At 34.5% G+C, this 21,250-nt stretch overlaps 3 protein-coding genes and 1 long non-coding RNA gene across 6 annotated transcripts; 1 reads left to right on the top strand and 3 right to left on the bottom strand.

The window, feature by feature from the left end:
- Nucleotides 1–2,576: 2,576 nt before the first annotated feature.
- On the bottom strand, nt 2,577–14,741 carry LOC105247832 (mitogen-activated protein kinase kinase kinase 11). 3 transcript variants are annotated; one of them, XM_025411075.1, is made up of 14 exons: nt 13,446–14,741; nt 13,124–13,358; nt 12,832–13,049; nt 12,316–12,656; nt 12,026–12,206; nt 11,703–11,851; nt 11,448–11,620; nt 10,788–11,040; nt 10,397–10,516; nt 9,639–9,842; nt 7,931–7,960; nt 4,603–5,014; nt 4,153–4,497; nt 2,577–3,909 (listed from the first exon to the last, which is right to left on the bottom strand). In XM_025411075.1, exons 1-14 carry the CDS (start codon nt 13,634–13,636, stop codon nt 3,156–3,158), a joined length of 3,606 nt encoding a protein of 1,201 aa, XP_025266860.1. In that variant the 5' UTR covers nt 13,637–14,741; the 3' UTR covers nt 2,577–3,155. The 3 variants fall into 3 exon arrangements, with proteins under 3 accessions (XP_025266860.1, XP_025266862.1, XP_025266861.1); XM_025411076.1 differs by lacking the exon at nt 7,931–7,960 and having other exon boundaries at nt 3,156–3,909; nt 13,446–13,636; XM_025411077.1 differs by lacking the exons at nt 7,931–7,960; nt 9,639–9,842.
- LOC112638795 lies at nt 4,416–6,316 on the top strand. Its single transcript, XR_003123166.1, has 3 exons — nt 4,416–4,520; nt 4,631–5,002; nt 6,072–6,316. It is a non-coding gene; the product is annotated as an uncharacterized LOC112638795 (long non-coding RNA).
- A 102-nt stretch (nt 14,742–14,843) lies between the features above and the next one.
- LOC105247827 (alpha-ketoglutarate-dependent dioxygenase alkB homolog 7, mitochondrial) lies at nt 14,844–15,980 on the bottom strand. The gene is made up of 4 exons (XM_011252222.2): nt 15,679–15,980; nt 15,404–15,577; nt 15,182–15,309; nt 14,844–15,075 (listed from the first exon to the last, which is right to left on the bottom strand). Exons 1-4 carry the CDS (start codon nt 15,925–15,927, stop codon nt 14,928–14,930), a joined length of 699 nt encoding a protein of 232 aa, XP_011250524.1. The 5' UTR covers nt 15,928–15,980; the 3' UTR covers nt 14,844–14,927.
- A 599-nt stretch (nt 15,981–16,579) lies between these two features.
- On the bottom strand, nt 16,580–20,675 carry LOC105247826 (eukaryotic translation initiation factor 3 subunit J). Its single transcript, XM_011252221.3, has 6 exons — nt 20,488–20,675; nt 20,287–20,369; nt 19,295–19,408; nt 19,070–19,208; nt 17,614–17,781; nt 16,580–17,494 (listed from the first exon to the last, which is right to left on the bottom strand). The coding sequence occupies exons 1-6, from the start codon at nt 20,501–20,503 to the stop codon at nt 17,301–17,303; spliced, it is 714 nt and encodes a 237-aa protein (XP_011250523.1). The 5' UTR covers nt 20,504–20,675; the 3' UTR covers nt 16,580–17,300.
- Nucleotides 20,676–21,250: the final 575 nt, after the last annotated feature.

Here is a 21,250-nt window from a genome sequence, read left to right as displayed (position 1 = left end):
AATTATATACGATTTGATAAAAAGCTGCTTTTTCCCTTGACATTTCCCGTAAAGACCAAAGTCGAGACAAAAATTTATCAAAGTTTCATTATTGCCAATTTCGATGTCAAGTTCACGTTTCTTTAAAAAAACTTGAAACAACAAATTTGTGTCCTTTGAATTTCTTTGTGAGAGAATTTTATTCGAGAAGTTGATTCTTGTTTCTTTGTTCTTTCTCTCTTTATATTGATTAAATCTCACTTTGGCGAAATCAAAATATATCTCTTCTTTAAAACATTTGCATATTATGTACATTACATCTTCAATACTGATAATCATTATTTCAGAAAATAATATAAATGAAGAACGGCTCTTTTTCACGACGATAAGAGAAAATATCAACCCGTGATTTTTCATGCATAATACGTTGTATGAAATTGACGATACAAACAGGATATTTTGATTTCTTCGAACACGACGTAAAGAGAATGTAAATAGCTTCGATTTCACAGATTTAAAGTGAATTCGAACATTCTCTATTTTATCATAGTGTGCATCGATAAAATAACGTGCATCGCATATTTTAAATCATTGTTCACCAATCATACATATACACTCGGGACACATAGAATATGCTTTAGGGAGTACATGAACGTTCCTCAACATTTTCCTAAATAATTTCAATTAAAAGAAGATAGCAGAGACATCGATATCACGCTTGAATTAGTTTAATAGAAACGCTTACAATCGTTAATAATGTGACGAAGAATATTCATGAAAAATATAAAATTCGATTTATACCTTTCTAAGAAATACGCAAATATCGTGAAAGACGCGTGAACTGTAAGGAATGTATGAGTAAAATCACTACGTCATTAAAGTATTAATATGATCTTTATCTCTATATGTACAACGTGCGCGAAAAAGAGAGAGAAAGAAGGAGGGATCTTTATTTTAAAATGATCCCTACAAATACATCTCGCGTTTTGCGCAGCTGTATTATTGTATTTATCTACTTACACGCTTTGGATACTTTCTACAGACACGCAAATTGTTTATAAAGAGGTGTACTGTTTCATAAGGTACAAAAAGAGCGTGACAGCTGCGCAAGGCGCACGCCTTCACTACTGAATCAGGTCTGACGATGATCCACGTAAACATTGTGTGAAAACTGCTATATTGTACATGTCTTTCGTTTTATCTTTACTTGTCGATCGTCCTAAGAGATGGAAGTACCCGTGAATAGATGTATAATCGTGCACATCTCCAATTGTGCATTGCGATAGAACGTATCATTAAGCAGAAATTTTAATAACGATATAGCACCGTTTTCCCTTCTTTCGACGTGTATAAATCTCTAAAACTAAATAAGTAAATTTATTTTTAAAAAATAATTAAAAAGAGAATTTTTGTCTAATTTAAGGAATTTTATCTAATTTAACCACCTTATTTCCTGAAGTGAAAGGAAACGGAATTATATCGTTATAAAAAACAGTGGTACAACTTTAAATACAATTATAAATGACTAGTTACACTGATTGCGATAAAAAGGAGAGATTATGTCGGAAATACTGTAGATATTAATACACATAATATCGCGGAAAAAGAGTCAGCTAATTATATAATACTACAACTAATACTTTGCAGCTGTCCGTGCCCTTTGTAAAGTACATAAAATTAGACAATTATATAAATAATTATATGATTGTTCTTTAGTTCGACAACTATCGATTATTCATCTAATAACTTTACACATTTCTATTAATATTAATAATAATCGAGTTGCCAATGCTTAATAATTTAACATGAATTGCTTGTTTCAACTTATACAAAACACACGAAATTTACACAATTTTTCACCATTTTTTAAAATCCTTTATCGACAATACTATAATAGGAAAATTTAAAAAAATAGTAAAATTAATAAAAATATGCGCAATGCATTGTCTAAGTACACAAAGAAATACTGTTCTCATTCTAATTAGTGTAAGCAATGTGGAATTGACATTTACTCTATTGGCATTTATCACAAACTGAAAACAGTAGCTTTAAGATATTTAAATCCGAGATCTGATAAGATATTAATTCCACATTGCGCAGAGCAATTCTATTCATTCCGACAAGTCTCTCTGGAATGTTTCGAGTTCGCGCCAAATATCACTAAAAGTTTCGTTTCGAGGAACATACGAACGTAAAGCATCGTGCTATAAGTACGACAAATTTATAAGTTTTGTTTCCAGCTGAGATACAATTAAATTACGCGATAGTTATCGAAGACAATAAATGTTTTCTTTTTTATTAGCGTAATGGAATTGCATGTTACATTACAGTTTACACATTCTCAATAACTCTTCCCTTCTGCAAAGTCATGTCCCTTCCCTCTTTACGTTTTCAAACATATGCATATTGTTAAAATATTGATTAGTATATAAATATGATAACGTTTCCGGAATGTTTCGGTAAACCACGAAGAATATCAAACTGCCATAAACATACAATTACCCGAGAATAATAATATATGATAATTATTATTTAACAAAATATAGATTGTTATATATTAATTATCATATCGATAAATAAAATTGATACACACAATATTCTGCTATTGTATCAATCATATAAACTATTAATTGTGGAATTCTTTGCAAGTTGATCACCGGAGAGTAAATCAATTCCAAGGAATCAATTGTTAACAAATGGAATTGATAATATATTTCTCTGCAGTATTTTGCAAAAAAATGCTCAGACTAATAGAATTTACATTTTGAATGTATGAAATATTCACTCGTGGTGCATATTTTTTACACGCGACATGTATATTAAATACCATTACGTTATCAAATTAAAAATCATCTAATCTTCTATTATGTTACGAATTTCGCTGGATTGTACGTATGTTATATGGAATGTTAATTCCCAGATTTATATACCGATGAAAATCGTCCGCGGGAGGCAGTGCTTCAACAACGTGCAATTCGTTTCTATCACTTTTTATCCGCTGGTCAATCGGATCGCGGATTATAAGATTGAAATTTACGATCATAACCGCGATATAACCAAGGATTGTATAAAGAGATCGATTCATTAGAGATCTCGATAAATAGATGAAGCATAAATTTGATGCTTCAGATCCTAATTAGATGTATAAGAGCGACGCGATCTTAAATAAGCCAGTGCTATGACAAGAATTCCCTCTCAAGCTCCGAGATGCTCGGTTTCCTGCTTCGATTGAGACGTCGATTGGCTTGTAACGGCACTGTTACATCTTGACTCTGACCGTGTACTGGAATGTCTAGCAATGTGTCTCTTACGTGAATGTCGCGCGCCGATGCAACATCGCGATCGAATGTCACCGGCGAAAAGCGTACGCGACTGATAGAGATTTGACTGTCCTTGGCAGAGACATAGCTCGAGTCTTCGGACGTGAGCGAGTCCGGCGGTGTCGGATTCGTCGGTGTTCCTGAGCCGGAATTGTTTTTGCTCACACTTTTACTTGGCGAGCTGTATGGATTGCTGCTGTAACTGGATCGCTTCAGACTCGAGCGCAGCCGCGTAACTACTTCCAGATTGCTCGGTCGCTCGCCTGAATTCGAATTTGAATCGGAATGCGAGTTCTGACGGGTCAGCAATGGCGACCCGTACTCATGATTGAGTATACTGGAGCCGTATGTCGACACCAAGCTAGAAATAACATTCGACGGTCGCTGATAATACGATGCAGGCGAATACACACCGTAATCGTCCTCGTCTTCCAGTCGGAACGTTGGATTAACATTACTTTGGCTTGACGTGCTCGCATTGGAGACGTTCGATGAGGTGCGGTGATGCGTGTAAGGCAGAAGTCTAGACGACACGGGTCTTGCCAGACTATTCATGCTACTCGGATTGTCATACGCGTGTGGGAATTCGGAGCATTCGAGCATTCGGTCGCTGAAAGAAAGAACGAACGAATGAAATGATTACCTAGTCTTTTAAGATATTTATATACTATTGATATATCAAAAATATGCCACAGACATACCAAGCAATGTAAGATTTTCTGAGATTTTAAATCGCGGATATAAAATTAAGAATATTAAAATAATTGCCGATTATATATATATATATATATATATATATATATATATATATATATATAGGGTGTTTCATAAATATATATGTATATATACTTACTGATACTCTGTAGATGCAAAATATGGTTCAGAAGACCGATAATAATCCGGTGGAACAACGGAGTACACCGGCGGCCCATAATCCGGGAATGGGGCGACATTGCCCATGTATATCGTCGGCATTCTCTCCATCCGAGGGTCGCTACGGGCTGCATCGTGCGAATATGCTTCCTCGTTGCTGGTACTGCCGCTGCTTTTTCTTCTTGGGCTTGGTGTTGGAGCGTTGGAGCCTGTTATACTACTTGTGTAATGCTGCGGCGAGTCCGTGAAACGCAGAGGCTTATCCGCCGGCATCGCCGAGGATGGAAGACCAGGCGCTATGCCACCCATGTTGCTTAGGAACGGCCTGCAACATTAATCGCAATCTCGGTAAGTATCAGAGAGAGCTCTATAGGTCCGTTCTCTAAACTGAATATTTTATAACTATTTTTTTTCTTTTTACGCAAATTACCTATAATGGTGTGCCCGTCCATGATAAGTATTGTGCAGATAGCCGCTGCTCGAACTGAACTCGTAATCGGCACCGAGGTAGGAGTTGCGATTCGATCCACTGTCTGCCATAAACCACCACTTGGATTGATCTTCGCCGTCGCATTCGCCGCCCAATCTGGGATACAGTCGCGGATGAATCGGAGATACGTTCGACATCCTCACGTCATAGCCAGCGGCCACACCAGCAAGCATCGCCGCGATGTCGTACAGAACCAACTCAACTATACTTGGCCTCGACTTCTTCGCCTCGCCATTGTAGAGGGTTGGCATCGGTACTGGCATCGGCATGATGTACGGTCCGGTTAGTCCGGGCTTCAGAGGATGATCCGATGTTATCCAATCAGTCGACAGATCGGGCGGTACTGTATAATCTATAAAAAATATTCACGTTGTTTCTTCTTATGGGAGAGGAGAAGAGGGATAACGACGATAAACATAACACTTGCGTAGTTTGTTCACGATAATAATTAACAGATTAATTATTTTATTTACAGAATATAATTTATATCTGTTTCTCTATTGGAATTCGATAGGAATTCCAATTCTCTATAAGAATCCGATTGAAAAAATGCTATTGCTTACCTTGCCTGTGCGATTGATCAATCATCAATTAACAATATATCTCTATATATTTTGCTTTCGATATACTTCTTATGCGCAAAATTTCAATTTAACATTAAGTAGTGCGATAGAGCAGCTTACGCGCTTAATTGTTTTATTAATTGCTCATTATTATCCATGCACACAGACAAGCAATTATGTCGTGTCGAAAAGTATTAATTAATTATTTGTATATGTTAGTTATTTCTACTTCTACAATTTTTAGCGCTAAGAGAAAATACCCATTATTAAAAGTTGTGCAGCCATTTAACTACAACATTAAAGACATATTTCAAAAATCGGCTAAAGTATATAATAATCAGATTATACAAAAATATATCTCTTTTTAAGGCACAAATTTTATTTCGAATTAATATAGAGAAAATATTTTCAATCTGATATTAATCTTAGCCAATTTTTATAGATGGAAGCAAAGTTCAACGCACACTAAAGAAACATGACAAATTACTTATATCAATCTACTAATTCTTGCACACATAATGACCTTACATAACATGTTTAGAGATAAATCCGCAAGAAATTTCTTACACGCATCTAAAATACAAAATATCTTAAACTTTGAAAATAATTATGTTACATTGCACAATAAAGTATTACAGATACTGTTTTATACATTTTTTACTTGCGTAAAAATCCACTTAATTTTTTTCGAATTTAAAACAAAACGACAAAGAATCATATAAAGCGTTGGACTAATTATAACAGCACTTAATCAAGCAAATAATGCTTTTATTCCTCTCGTAATTATAAAAATAGAAAAATTTCGTAATTACAAAATTATACAATATATTTAATATTTGCTCTTAGGATTTTGGGAAAGAGACAGGAACCAAACCCAATCGGAGTTAACAAGTTAGGATTCCTACTGGAAGCATGCAAGGATTTTATTTCTTTTTACGCTCGGCATATTATAATCCTTTTCAAATCAGACGCGTGATAATGTGATAATTGTGAATATAATCTGCTATATTTTCTTCTTAGCAAAAGTGTGATTGTCTAATAAAATTCCAAGTTGTATCAAAAAAGCACAGGCATAAATATTATAATATGTATTATCGACATAATATATATATATATATATATATATATATATATATATATATATATATATATTATGTCGATAATTTTTATAAATGTCAAATATGAGTCAAAGTTGTGCTATGTAGACCGAGCGTAAAAATACAACGAAAAACGAAAAAACAAAATTCAACGTGTCCAACTGAAAAGGTTTTATTGAAAAAATTTCTATTTCTAAATACAGGTGTGTATGTGCGTGTAGCTCCGTGTTGAATGTGATGTGTGCAAATCTTTGCTCTCGAAAATGCTGGAAGTTTGGCATAACGAATAATACAGAAACGAATATATAACACGCTCTCTGAAAGTTGTATTTAACAATTAATAAATGTCCAATCAATCTAAGTGCACATAAGGCAACAAAGTATAAGAGGATTATATTAACAAATATATACTTTTCTCTATTCCTCTCTTCTCTCTCTCTCTTTCTTTCTCACTCTCGCTCTCTCTCTCTCTCTCTCTTTATGTATATATATATCTATATATATATTTATCTATACAATACATACGATATAATTTTTTGATTTTTTTTCATTAATAAAATTATGACTATGCAGACACATACAACCTGACAACGTTCCAACGTAAAAACAGTACCGTTGAAGTTGAACTTTGCGGTAATGGACGAAGCGTATGACTCTCTTTCACGTAGTAGTGGGCTGTTAGATCTGCTTGTTAGAAATGTTAAATGTCTTCCAGATAATATCAGAAAAGAACCAACACCACAGAAAGACTGCGTATATGTATATTTCTATATTTTTTTTTCTCTTATGCGCTCCCTCTCTTTCATTAGATCTCAACTTACTCGAACTACGAGTATCACATCGCCTTAAATTAAGATAAATAATAATCGTAATTTTTACGGAAATCGTAAATTTTACGAAGCATTTAAGATATAAAAAGAACAAGTCCATGCCTTCTGTATAAACAATTATTAAAAAAGATTGCTGCTTATATATACTTTAAACAATTCCACATCTTTCGAGGCAACCTTAGGCTTGCACCGGCTTTTCGCGTTTCATACGTATAAGATTAAACTTAAATTTAAAATCTGTGGTCCCTCACCGGATTTACTCCAAAGTCCACTTCGCAAGTCAGAATAAGTTCACGCTGTACTACTGGAGACCGAGTTCATTCCAACAAAATGATCTGGATGAAACGTACAAACAACGTACAAAAAGATATCGAAACATTCACAAGACGCGTACACATATCATCCATAACAAATCTAAAAAATTGTATCGTTTTTCTGTCAATCGTTCGTTGTCAACGATTGGCAAAAACAATGAGAAACGAAAACACTATCGATGGTGTATACATGCATTATCAATTATGTGATCAACCAGCTAAGCAATCAACTACATGATAGGGCTCATTGCAAAACGTTCAATTACGAAAATAAAAAGTGTCTACTTGAGATCTCGTCGTCTTAGCTTTACAATATACGCAATATGAATCGTCGTTTGGTAAAAAAAAAAAAAAAAGAAAAAAAAATAGAGTTTGGAATAAAAGATTAGAAAGGAAGAAATAAGGAAGGAGGAAAAGACACGTCTCAGTGAAATACATAACAACCATTGCGTGAGAAAACTTACGAGTATGGTAGATGCTTTCCTCAGAGAGGCCTGCGATAGAATAGAAACACACGATCAGTACGAAATCATTCGAATATGCCATATAAGGATAAAATTGCACTGGGGAGAAAAAAAAGAGACATGCCATCGAAATGCGTTTCGAGCAGCAGGCTCTACTTGCGTTCTCATCGAATACAGGGTAATCGGCTGCATTTTTCTTAACAGATATTGCATTTATACCCTGCAAGAAAATCGCGCAATTTATCGTGTAGGTAAATCTCTAATCGTTTAGAAGAAGGAAGATAGTGGCAGGAACACCCTGTATACAAAAAGTCGCGAGAGTACATCCGTTTCATCGAAGCCTACTTATCGCTCTTTTTCGGGACTTCAGGAGCAAAATTCTTAGTAGACGCGATATCTATATCTTCGGAAGTCAAAGATAGACAGAGACCGACGTGATCAATCGGAGGCGAAGCGGGCAAACTTCTCTTTGGACTTCTGTAATTGGCACGCGGGCTCTGACGATCGCTTACCTCTTGGAGCGATTGACCGGATGACGTTTCGCTGTCTATGCAGCTGCGTAAATATTCGTTACTCCTGGACTTGTGATGCAAAAAGGAATTCATCTCGATACCATGATCTAGACGATATGCGGATAGTGTATCCGGTTCGAAAGCGATCGGCGATCTTTTGTGTCGGGAAATCGTTTCGACGTGATACGGTCCTAACGAACTCTTCGACCTCGTGCTATCATTCGAATGCTCCGAATCAAAGTTACATAATTCCGATTCGAGGCTCTCAAAGTCTATCCCCTCGCGCGAATTCGCCGCGAGGAACCTGGGTACCGAGATCTGGCCGATATTGCTCGATATCTGATCGCCTGAATCGCGACGATTCAACTGTGATATAGATATGACATTTTCCATGACGCTGTATTCTACTTTAACCGTGGCAGTTTTGTCGTCGAGCGCGTCCCGGCTACCCCACGTTCGCATTTTGTTCAACACCCTGAGCGGGCTCTTGGAAATGCGCGACTTATGCTGAGACTGCTGGACCGTTTTACTGCTCGTTATGGAATTCTCGGGACTCGACTCTAAACCGTCCTGATCGTTAATTTTGATAGTTACCGAGTTCTTTCTCTCACCGCTGAGCGGCGAATTTAGGGAACTTTTACGCGATCCAGACGGCGACCGGAAGAAATCGGCCAGAGACTGTAATCGCGATTCCGAACTGTCACGGCGTTTCGATTCTTTCGACTTGCTTCGATCGCGCTTTTTATTCTTGACTCGCTTTGCGGTACCCACCAGAGTGGATGCTACGTTTTGCACGAAATTCGTGGAGTGCGAATGCTCCCACTCTGGCGGTGGCCTTTGGTGGCATTTAGGTGACGTGGTTTTTGATGTGGTAACCGGGCAACTGATGGCTGGTCGGTGTGCTATCGCGGTTTTTACGGAGTAATCATCGTTGATTATCGATGGTTCCTCTGAAAAATGGGTCTTATGATTGTTCGGCGGGGGATTTTTATTATGCAGAACCACGGACTCGTATATGTCGTTGTCCAGAATGACAAAATCTTCGTCTATGTTGGGTGTGTAGCGCATACCTTGCACGATGTTGTCAAACGAATTTTGCGGCGTTATGTCGTTATAACTACTACTACTACTACAACCCGGCTGATTGTCTATCAGATTATTGGCCGAGGAGTACAATTTTCTGGTGGTTGGGTTACCTATTTCCTGCAGAAGCGGGGAGCGATGCGCGTTCGCCAACAGGGCTGTACGCAGCGGTGTCTTTTCGAGATCTGGCGCGGAACGGGACCAGCGTTTTCCGCCAGGGGAGGCGGGATTCGGCGGCTGGGTGATAATAGCTCCGCGTTCACGTTGATGTAGCGTCGACGGTCCCCAAGTCTTACCCTTAACTCCATCCGCCGGTACTAAACGGAGAAAGAAAAAGAAACAGAATGCTACTCACTACGATACCAACTACTTTTCTTTTCTCTCTTACTTATTCGGCGCGTAGGGTAGATAGGTAAATCTTCTTTACGGATATACTCTTCGGTAAGCGATTGTATATGTTAAAACGATATAATTGTGCGCACTAATTTCAGCAATTAATGTATATGTGTGTGTATGTGTATATATATATACACACTCGTACAATAATAAGACATTCTAGTTCAAGATAACTGTGATCTTTACAAAATAAAATAAAATGGAAAAACATATATATATATATATATATATATATATATATATATATATATATATATATAAAACAATAATTGTGCACACCATGCTGAAAAGAGTATCGATACGTATAAAAATACAAAGTTATCTACCATAATACAAACAGTGTAACACTCAAATTATTCAAGTAAAATTTCTAATGCGTTTAATTTACTCGTAAAGTCACTCAAAATTGCACAATACATTGTCAAAATCACGGTACTACTGAAAGCGATATTTCATAATGAAAAAAACTACTCACATGCGATCGCTCTGAGTCTCGGAATGCTGGGCGAGCCTGGTGGACTGTTAGGTCTCGATGGGTTCCTCACTTTTCCTCGATCTAAGGCTGTGTGCTGAACGGTGATCGTGTGACGAAAATCTAAATATATTCCTCTGATCATTAATCCAAATATATGATATACTATTTCTAATACACACACACACACACACACACACACACACACACACACACACACACACACACACATATATATATATATATATATATATATATCTTTCTTTAATTAAAAAATAAAATTATTTTGTATAAAAATAACACAATAAAGTTTATGAGATGTTTATGATACAGCACAACATTAATTATAACATTGAATTAAAAAAAAGATAGAAAGAATAAATAATCTTCATACCCGATGGTGCACTAATGTTGCTCCCAGGTTCTTTCTTATTTAATCTTAATCGCGACTTCTTAAATTTGCCGCGTCTCTTGTTTGGTGTAGGCGTTGTGCTTTGCGTGTGTTGTATGATCATTACAGTAAGTTCTCGTTCCAAGAGATCTATCTCACGCGCGGCCAATTCTTGTTCCCGCATCCTCAAGTTTTCCTCATGCTGTCTCTGTTGCACTTGTGCCTTTGTGAGTTCCTCTTCTCTACAGCGCAGCTCCTTGTAAATAATATTTAAAAAACATGTTAAGAAATTTGCTAAATTCAATTATAATTGTGCTCAGAATTTTTATTTATATTTAGAATAATCGATTCAAGCGATCAAAAATAAAAGAATAGATATTATAATACATATAATATTTTTTGTAATACTAACACTTTAATCGATTATTTTGTTTTGTCTTACCTCTTCTAAAGAACGGCATGCCTTTGTAAAGCATTTAAAAATGATTGCAAGTATTATTTATTTTATTATACATGTTTGTATACATATAACAATTAAAAATATTTTATATGAATTGTTTATGAAAATTGCTTATGAGAAGATACAATAATATGATCTATTATGATTTATTTAAATGATTTTAATTATCCTTAATGTAATAGCTATATAATATAAATATATACCTTTTCCTTCATGCGCAATCCATGTAGAACTTCCTCGATTTCTAGCCTCCAATCTTCTTGCATCGTGTGAAAAGATTCGTGTGGTGTTGCCGCAAATGCATTGCACACTTCATCCAAAGCTATTAAAATATTCGCGAATCCAGGACGAGCATGACTGTCCGATGCCCAACATTCTGTATAATAATTATTTTTAATACCACATTTGTTCAATTCGACATTAATGTTAATTATATTGTCATGTTGTTAATATATTACCTTCCATGAGGACCCTCCAGGGTTGAGGACAAGTAGATGGTATAGGTAAAGTCAATTTATTGACGGCGACACCATATGCTACAGCTAGAGCATCGATGCCTTTGTATGGTGTTTCTCCTGTCAAAAGTTCCCACAGCAGCACGCCATAGCTATCAACATATATTATTATTAATGCTTTAACAAAAATTAGGATAAATAAATAAATGAGAAAAAATAAGTGTTTATATGTGTTTAAATAATAAATTTAATAATAGATAATAATATATAATATATAATAGATATAAATAAATAAATCTCATATTATTGTATATAAAGATACTGACCTCCATACATCACTAGCTTTACTAAAAGTACTCTTCTTAATAACTTCTGGTGCCATCCAAGCATATGTGCCAGCCGCGGACATACGAGTCGTTTTATAAACTTCCCTCGCCAATCCAAAGTCTGTGATCTTCAAAGTTTTGTATTGGAAATCATCGTTTTCAATTGGCTCACTCAATAACACTGTATCGATCAAAAAATATTGATATATTGATCAAAATCAATTTAGAAAAAAAAGTGACATAGCTTGTGTATTATACATACATTATCAATTAATATTAAAATACTTTACCGTTTGAACTTTTTAGATCTCTGTGAATAAGACTTATGGGAGCCTTGTTGTGAAGATAATCCATGCCTCTAGCAATCTGTATCGCCCAATCGACTAATACATTGGGTCTTATTTTTCTGCCACTAAGAACTCTATTAAGACTGCCACCACGAGCATATTCCATCACAAGACACATATTAGGCATCTTTAAGCACACTCCTTCCAATTGCACAATATTTTCATGTTTTAACAACCAAAATAACTTTGCTTCCTGCCGTACATTTTCTAATGTTACACTGGGCTCTTCACCTGCATCTTGACGCGCAGCTTTCACAGCTACCTCGCGTTTCTTCCAAAAACCCCTAAAAATACATAGACAATTTCATTAAAGAAATATACCGATAAAAAATTATATAAAAATTATATTTATATTTTATATTTATTTATACTTTAGAAACAAGATTAGAACCTTTTCCATGAAATATTTCTCAACTATAATAATAATGGATTTTTATGGATTAATATACATATATGTACCTATATACTTTTCCAAATCCTCCAACTCCTATAACTTCTTCCAGTTGCAACTCCTCAAAATCAATTTCAATAGGTTGAACTTTATCAATCACCGATGAAACTTGATCGATACTTTCCGACTCTGCAACAAAATTGGCTGGAAAAATTCCAACTTTTCCACGAATTTTTCCAGTCCACCATCCCTCATCACCTGAGATTTTTGCATCTTTAGACAAAACCTACAATAAAAAATAATTGTATCACTTGAATCCTAACGTAAGATTCTGGAATAACATCTGTAAGTAAAAATAACCTCGACAGTTTCCCCCCTCTGCAAGGATAACTCGTCTTCACCCTGAGCAACATAATCAAAAAGGGCTGTGAAGATAATGGTACTGTTGTCCTGTCGCGACTGAGAAGAGGAATGTGTACCGTGAGAGGGACTAGTCTGTTGAGAGACAGTTCTTGCAGTTCCACCACTATGTGTATCAGAAACACTGCTATCCGACATATTGTTATTGGATGTACGTCCATATATGTATCCGTAACTGCAAGAAAATTTATCGTAAAGGCATATAATCACTGGAGGAGATATACACAGACTTTGTCGCACTTGAGAGAGAATTCCTGTTTACCTAGTGGTATGATTATTGGTTCTGCTATTGTGCTGATATCGCGGCGACGAATTAGCCGTATTGGGACTATGAGGATGTGAGGAGCCATTCTCTGGATAGAGTAGGAAACGCTCGCTCCGATGACGAGCGTCCGGTTGTCCGTGGTCCATCAAGGTAGACAAGCCTCTCGCCGATAGCCCGGCTGGCGGCATATGGCTCGACACTCTCCTTGCTCCTCTCTTCTGTAGCGTAAATCACACCCTCTTTCCCTCTCTCTAATCGCACGTGAGGATACCCGTACTATCCTCATTCACAGGGATACAAAATATGTGGTTACTTATTGTTTTTCTTTCTATTTCCCGTTTATTCTACTTGTCTTATCACCACTAGCAAGTAAACGAGGGTACGATTTACAACAACCGCGAAACGTTATCGTTCTGTCGCGAGACGCATCTCCGGCAACAATCCGCGGTTCCGGATGCTGCGGAACACACTGTGTCGCTCGCGTTCACATCGAGTTCACAACACCCCGAATCCACCCATCTACCGCGGATAATGCAACGGCGAGCGCGAAATCGTGTCGTTATCGTCTCCACCGCGTCACTTTCCATCGGAAAAAACGACAATATTACACGATATTATATTAGAAAAGATCCGCTTAGAAGCACCCCGCGCACAAAAACAATCCCGTCACCGAGACCGGCATTTTCAGGCGCGTGTCCGCGAACAGCGATGCACGGGGGGGCGACGCAGGGGGGCCCCCGTACGTCTCATCAGGGGAGTACGGGTACCTCGCGTTCGGGTCAACTCGACGACGAGACGCAGAGACTCGAGGTACGCGATGCGCGAAACGTGCAGCGAAATCGCTCTCACAGACAGATCTCGCGTTGGGGTGTGTATACCCACAAGCCCACTCTGTGTTGACGGGCTGCTGTGTTCCTCGGTCGTTCCAGATCGCTTCTGTCGAGCGAACAGCTGATTCAGGTGGGATTCAAGCTGACGCGCTCCGAGGCCCCGTGGACGCGACGCTTCGCGTCAGCCCACAACTCGCGTATGTCCGATGCCACATTTAACGCTGGAAAACGGAGCAGCGCTCATAGCAATAACCTCACGGACGCCATGTTTCGTACGACGGTCCTAGCCATTGACAGACGGCCCGCTCATGACAATCGCAATGTTGCTGAATTCGGCGCCGCGTCCGGCAGCGCCATCTGTCGTTCCGAGCGGGAACTACAGACGTCCGTATTTCGGCGGCAATTTCAAATGCACTTCGGAGATCTCGTTCAAGTTGCGTAGGTATATAAGAGACGTCAGGTATAAGTTCCGATACGATTGCGAAATATAATTACATGTAAGTGACATGTATTAATGTAAATTCCTATATCAGTATATCTTACTCGTTCATTTTAAACAACATATTTTATTCAAGATTTTTTTTTCATTTTTAGGTTTCTCGCTTTGATTGAATTTCAGATATTTACAGACATCCTTCGTATTTCTTAATTATATAGTTGAGTTTTCACTAACTTCAGGATCAGGTTCACTTCTGCATATTATAGAGATACGTCTACTTTTTGGTACATGTCGTCCTTCAAAATACGATTCCTCAGACTTGAGGATTTCGTGATTGTACTTGTATCTCGCAACGCCGCTAAAATATACAAATATATTTATGAATATTTAATAATAACTTGATATAAAGAAACTATAATAATAAAGAATAAAGAAACTATAATAAATTGAGAGAGAGGGAGAACCTCATGATATATAATGATCTCCTTGGTAGTAAGAAACATTCAACACATTCTTTTTCGCGTCCTTCCATCATCAACTTCATCACACTGTCAGTCAGCAAACTTAATCCTGCAATAATGCCCCCACAGAACTGTAAAACATTTCAACAAAGATACATGTAAAGGCATCTCAAAAATACATGTAAAGGAAAATACTTTAAAAGAATAACGATAAGTTTTTATTACCCTGACACTGTCGATGTGTGGTTTTATCCAACCTTCAGAGGCTAAATCTAATATATGTACAAGGGTGAGCTGCGTCATTTCAGGTGGAAATGCTTTCTTGCGAACTCTGTCAAGAATTTGTGAACTATCCTTGTTCCACTTTCTCCATTCTGTCTCTCTATAACCATGTATTGCCTATAAAAAGTTCTGATGGATCAAAATATAAGACATTCAAGAAATTAAAATTAAATATCTCTATAAATATATACTTTGTTTATCAATCTCATTTTACTAACATTATCCCAATGCGAATATTCATAGCGCAATCGTTTCATGTAGGGATCAACCTCTTGCATTAAGATATTTTCCTCTTCCTCGCTAATAAAATTTGGAAGGACTTTCATGGAGTTATGTAATTTTATTTTCCAATCCTTTGCACTTTCATTCAATCCTCCTTTTATATCTGAATTAGAAGTGGCAATATGTTTCGAGCTAGTGTGACAAAGTGCTCTATTTATATTGTAAAATAATAAACGCAATGCCATTTCCTAAACTGATCAAATTTTAATTGAATATATTATACAATATTTTAATTGAATATAAACAAGATAAAATAAATATTATCTTGGAGATTTTTAGACTTTTCCTCCTTTACACGTAGTCAAAGTCAAATTTATAAAACACTATCTACATCACAAAATTGTGTCTTCTTTAACTGCACACACTACAAATCAAGTAAAAATTAAAAAAAGAACTTGACTTTCCTTATAATTGCATGTATCAATTACTAATTATCTTTAAACCCTTTAAACAGCATATATGTAGGTTATGTGTTCAAACAATTCGATAATTTTGAGAAAACTGTAAAAATTATTGTTTCAACTTTCAATTTTAAAAAAATTAAGAATGTCAGTGCAGAAAAAATAAAAATTTTAAATATGACATATATTTTTATGTGAAATAGTCGTTTATTTTCACGACATATATTGTAAAAAGCGCATCACAAGAAACAAATGGCTCTTAGTTTGCAACACTCGAGATTATTTTTTATTATGTATGTACAAATTTTTTTTACTATGAAATTTTACTATATCATACGTACAGTATATTATAAATATGACTCATTCTCTTACGAATAACATTAACTATTACGATATAATTATAAAAAAGAGAGAGAGAAAGAGAGAGATAGAAAAGTAATTTATAATCAACCTTTATTTAGGAATATACTCTTTTCAAAACCAACTTGTAATTGATCTTCAATAAAAGTATGTGTGTATGGGTATGTATGTATAAGCTGTATTATATATAAAACTTCCATATGTCTAATTACAGGATTCAATTTGCAATGACATAGCTATAAAGACAAGATTTCTTTTTTAACAGTTTACAGGATACAATTACAACCCAAAGATATGAATGTGATTCCACCCTTTCCATTCTACTTAATGTTAATAAATTCACAATTAAGGAAATAGAGTCGCGCAAATATTACATACAATATTTTCAATATTGAAAATATATAGTTATTGATATATTAATATACATCAATATAAATTAAATTGAAAATTTAATAAATGAATGACACATGAATAAAAATCCAATAAAACACAACATGTAAATGATAAAAATTTAACTCTTTCAAATAACTGAGTACTGATAACTGTGAGTACTATATCATTACTATAGTTATTCAAGTGTTTGTTTTTAAGTAATTTTATCGATAATATAATATTTTCATTTCTATTTCTTCATTTTGTTAGGTGTAAACAGCATGATTATAGTTTAAACTGTTGTACATTTTGGTTACAATTCAATATGCAGAAAATACAAATATAAAGTTTCTGTATAAATCTGCAAATTAATATTTCTCTGCATTTATTTAGGCGACTAGAATGTATGAATATGTGAAAAGTCGCTACATAAAATCGTCATATTCATCATATACATAATCACCGTATTCGCTTAACAAAGTGTTGTCGCCCTCGATTTTGAGCTTAGCCTTTCCTTTTCCTTTATTCTTTTTGGCCTTTTCGCCCTTTTCCATCTTTTGCTTTTCAATAAGTAAGTTGTCAACTATAGTTTTTACCTTCTTCAAGTAATTTGAGGATACTGAAACAAACATTATTATAAATATAAAATACTGATATTACTGGTTACTATGGTTACTATGATAAAAATAATATCATTCCATGTTTTTTAATATATTAATCATTAACAGATATACTAACAATTAAGAGCAATAGATTTTATAAGCTCTTCTGCAAATGATGGAAATTCTGCATGTTTGTTAAATTGATTAATTTTTTGCGAAAGTGCTGTGCCAAATTGTTCAAATTCCTCTTTTGTGTCGGGTACCATGGCATCGAACGACTCATTTGCTACTCCTACTGTCACACCTATAATATAAAATTATTAAATGATATTATATATACATACATACATACATATATATGTACATACATACATACATATATATATATATAAACTTTATTTCTTTTCAATAAGAAAAAGATTTTAGAAAAAGAGGAAAGATTGATATATATATATATATTAATATGATAATATAAAATAAAATAATAATATTATAAGAAAATAAGATTTCTCATGATTTTCATATTTCATTGTATTTTAACAAATTAAGTCAAATATAACTATATGAAAAGTTTTTCATTAATATATTTTAATATGGAGAAATACTTCCTATATATTACTACATATATACATTATATTATAATGTTGTATTTCTAAAATGATTCAGTAATGTATTCAGACTTTAGCATCCTGTGTGTATATTGCACATATGCATCAAAAGAGTCAATCAGGAACGGTACAGGAGACAGATAACAGATGAGAGATAAGGTCACAAAAAAACTAATGCAACAATACAAAAACACAATTTGCATAGAATAGCAATTTTTATTAAAATACAACAACATCAGTAATAAATTTAAATGCATAGAGCTTGTAATAAATTTAAATGTTTGTATTCTCTTTCTCTCTCTGTTCCTTGTATCTGACAGTTCCTATCATGAACCAATTATAAATTTAGCTAGATAATGCTAATATAATTTGTACAAAGCTACACTATGTCACAAAATTGTTAAATAATGTTAATAAAAATATTTCAAAATACACACACATATTTCATATATGTATATGTATATATAGTCCTATATTTAACCTTTTTTAATGAAAAATTTGTAATACTCTATAATTTGGTGCATATGATAAATAGTTCGCATTATTGCCAAAACGCAAATAGTTAGTGTAATATTAATATTTGTTAATTTTTCAATTATCACACTTGTAGAAAATAATAGCTATTATCATTGCAAAATAAGGATACTTATATATTATCTCATGCATATTTAGAAAAAATGCAGTTGTTTAATATAATTATAAACAATACTATAATGATAATATACATTAAGGTGACAAAGATATAATCAAGAAATTTATATTTTCTTGAATCAAATTAAATATTTGATGTCTATAATATCATGTACTGTCTGGATTTTAAGAAATTGAAAGAATTCTTTTAGACATTAAATAAAAAATATATATTATAAAGATATATATTAATGCAAGATAAAGCGATACCAAGATCTTTTAATCATGAGAAAAATCATTTCTTATCTCTTTTATGTGGTTTACGATCACTAAAATCTACTAAATTCGACAAACCAAAAGTTTCCATCGCCAGCCGTAAATCTGCCTCCTCTTGCAACTTTTGGCGTCTTAATAGTTCAACTCGCCTTTCTTCCGGTGTAAGTGCTTCCTCCTTTTCTTTTGCTTTCCTTTCAGCTTCTTCTCTTGCTTTTTTCTGAAGTATAACAATTTTTTTACAAATATATAAACAAAATTCCAAGCATTACATGTTCCTATAATTAAAAAAAAATTAAAACAAACCTCACGTTCCTCAATTCTTTCAGCTAAAGCTTTTTTAGATTTTGACTTTGTTTTTGGTGCTTCTGCTGGTTTCTCTACATCTTTCTTTTCTTCTTCTACATCTTCCCAGCTGTCCTGTTGAATTATTCAAGTTAAGCAAATAAAAAAAATAATTGCAATGTTTTGTATTGTTCTGTCACCAAAAATAAAAGAAATGATTGTAGCAGTTCCTATTGTACATGTAAAATAATACAATAAAAGCAATTTTTATAGAATATTGCAAATTGCATATTTTATAACAATTGCTAATTGTAATTTGCAATATTCTATAAAAAATTATCATGAAACGCTGAGGTTTTTAAAATACTTAAGTTATAAAGTAATATATAAATATTTTAATATATTAGAAATTAAATGTATTAGAATTTTAACATAATGTTCTTTGCACAATAATAAGCATAAAATATCGAATTACATATTTTTATGAATTATTAAATATATATCTTACTTATATTTTTTGGCAAATATATACATTTGCAATTAAATTGTACATATGAGAAATATATTACATAAAGAGATAAAGTATATAATTTGATTAATTGCAAATGTAAATGAATAAATAAAATATATTTAATGTATTAATAATCATTTTCTCATTTTAATCGTATGTATTTATACTGTTAAATTATAATGTAAACATTTATATTGTTAAGTATATAAAATATATAGATATATATATATATATATATATATATATATAATTTTTTTTCTTTTTTTAAATCAGGGTATTTGCAAAACATCACATGTTATTGCCCATGAAAAAAATGACAAGGAAACATGACAAATAGTCGCAAGGAATCTAGAAGATAGATTACAATGATCAGCGTGACAAGATGGTACAGCACGGAACATGTGTTCGTCGCGAAAAGGTTAAGTGCGAAATCACACGCGTTCACAATTTCACAAGAAGGACGAGCGTCGCGCGCGACGTACGCAAAAGAAAATCGTTTTACCTTGACATCTTCCTCTTCGTCCTCGCCCTCCCATTTGTTCGATCTCATCGCGAGGTCGAATTTCGCCTCGACATTGTCCACATCTGCAAAGGCGCACAAGAGGCGAGGAAGTTAAAATCAGTTTCTGTCACGGATAAATCGCACGCTCGCGAAAAATTACGCGCGGCCAAATTGTCTCGCTCGCGCGTCAACCTTACGTACCCCATTCCTCATCCATGATTGTCGTCGATTATTTGTCACGTGTCGTTCCTATGGATAAATGGAAAACCTGCCACACGAACGTCGAAACACGAGACACAACCGGAATCGAGCGGGCCATCACGAAGGAAGCGTGCCAGCGTTGTCTCATCGCTCCTCGCACCATCGACCGGATGCGCATGCGCGACGACCGATCGAGAAAACGGGACACACGCGCGTTTCTCCGCTCCTTTTTTCAATTATCTCGCAAGGAGTGGCGAACAAACAATATATGTTAAAAACTGGATTTCTTATTTCCATATCTTGTTTCTTGCGCTACTCTTTGCTCTAGTACTCTTTAAAAAAATGTCTCTCTCCCTCTCTATAAAATACAAAGATAATAAAATTATTGAATAAAAAGCGTGATGTATCTATATTTATTATAAAAGTAGTGGCTAATTTAATATTTATAGACGACTTTTACATGTATTTATTTCGATTATATTAATAAAATTTATTTTGTATACGTGAATAATGCGTTTAAAAATTTTGCGTGTCGACACTTTCAACTAATCAAATCGAATGCATGATTTTTAGATCGATTAATCGAACATCTAATGTGATTCATTTTGCATCAAAGTGCCCAAGTTGATATGATTGAATAATTACATACATGTAATAAAAATATAGAATAATTACCATTTATTCGAAAACGATGAGCCATTGACATATAATTATGGTTCGACGATCTTGATTTGAGAGAAGCCTAGGGCGGTCTGTCTTATGC

The sequence above is a fragment of the Camponotus floridanus genome, unplaced genomic scaffold, assembly GCF_003227725.1.
Source record: "Camponotus floridanus strain SB8 unplaced genomic scaffold, Cflo_v7.5 scaffold37, whole genome shotgun sequence".
NCBI classification, from domain to species: domain Eukaryota; kingdom Metazoa; phylum Arthropoda; class Insecta; order Hymenoptera; family Formicidae; genus Camponotus; species Camponotus floridanus.
This window is presented reverse-complemented; position numbering and strand designations above follow the sequence as displayed.

Coding starts and splice junctions, on each gene's coding strand:
- LOC105247827 (XM_011252222.2), bottom strand. CDS start 15,927: ATGGCATTGCGTTTATTATTTTACAATATAAATAGAGCACTTTGTCAC. Junction 15,578..15,678: donor AATATTCGCATTGGGATAAT/GTTAGTAAAATG, acceptor AACTTTTTATAG/GCAATACATGGTTATAGAGA. Junction 15,310..15,403: donor CACACATCGACAGTGTCAGG/GTAATAAAAACT, acceptor AATGTTTTACAG/TTCTGTGGGGGCATTATTGC.
- LOC105247832 (XM_025411075.1), bottom strand. CDS start 13,636: ATGCCGCCAGCCGGGCTATCGGCGAGAGGCTTGTCTACCTTGATGGAC. Junction 12,207..12,315: donor AGATCTAAAAAGTTCAAACG/GTAAAGTATTTT, acceptor TGATCGATACAG/TGTTATTGAGTGAGCCAATT. Junction 11,852..12,025: donor AAAGCTAGTGATGTATGGAG/GTCAGTATCTTT, acceptor ATATGTTGATAG/CTATGGCGTGCTGCTGTGGG.
- LOC105247826 (XM_011252221.3), bottom strand. Junction 19,209..19,294: donor AAAGAATTGAGGAACGTGAG/GTTTGTTTTAAT, acceptor GTTATACTTCAG/AAAAAAGCAAGAGAAGAAGC. Junction 17,782..19,069: donor GCTGGCGATGGAAACTTTTG/GTTTGTCGAATT, acceptor TTTATATTATAG/GTGTGACAGTAGGAGTAGCA.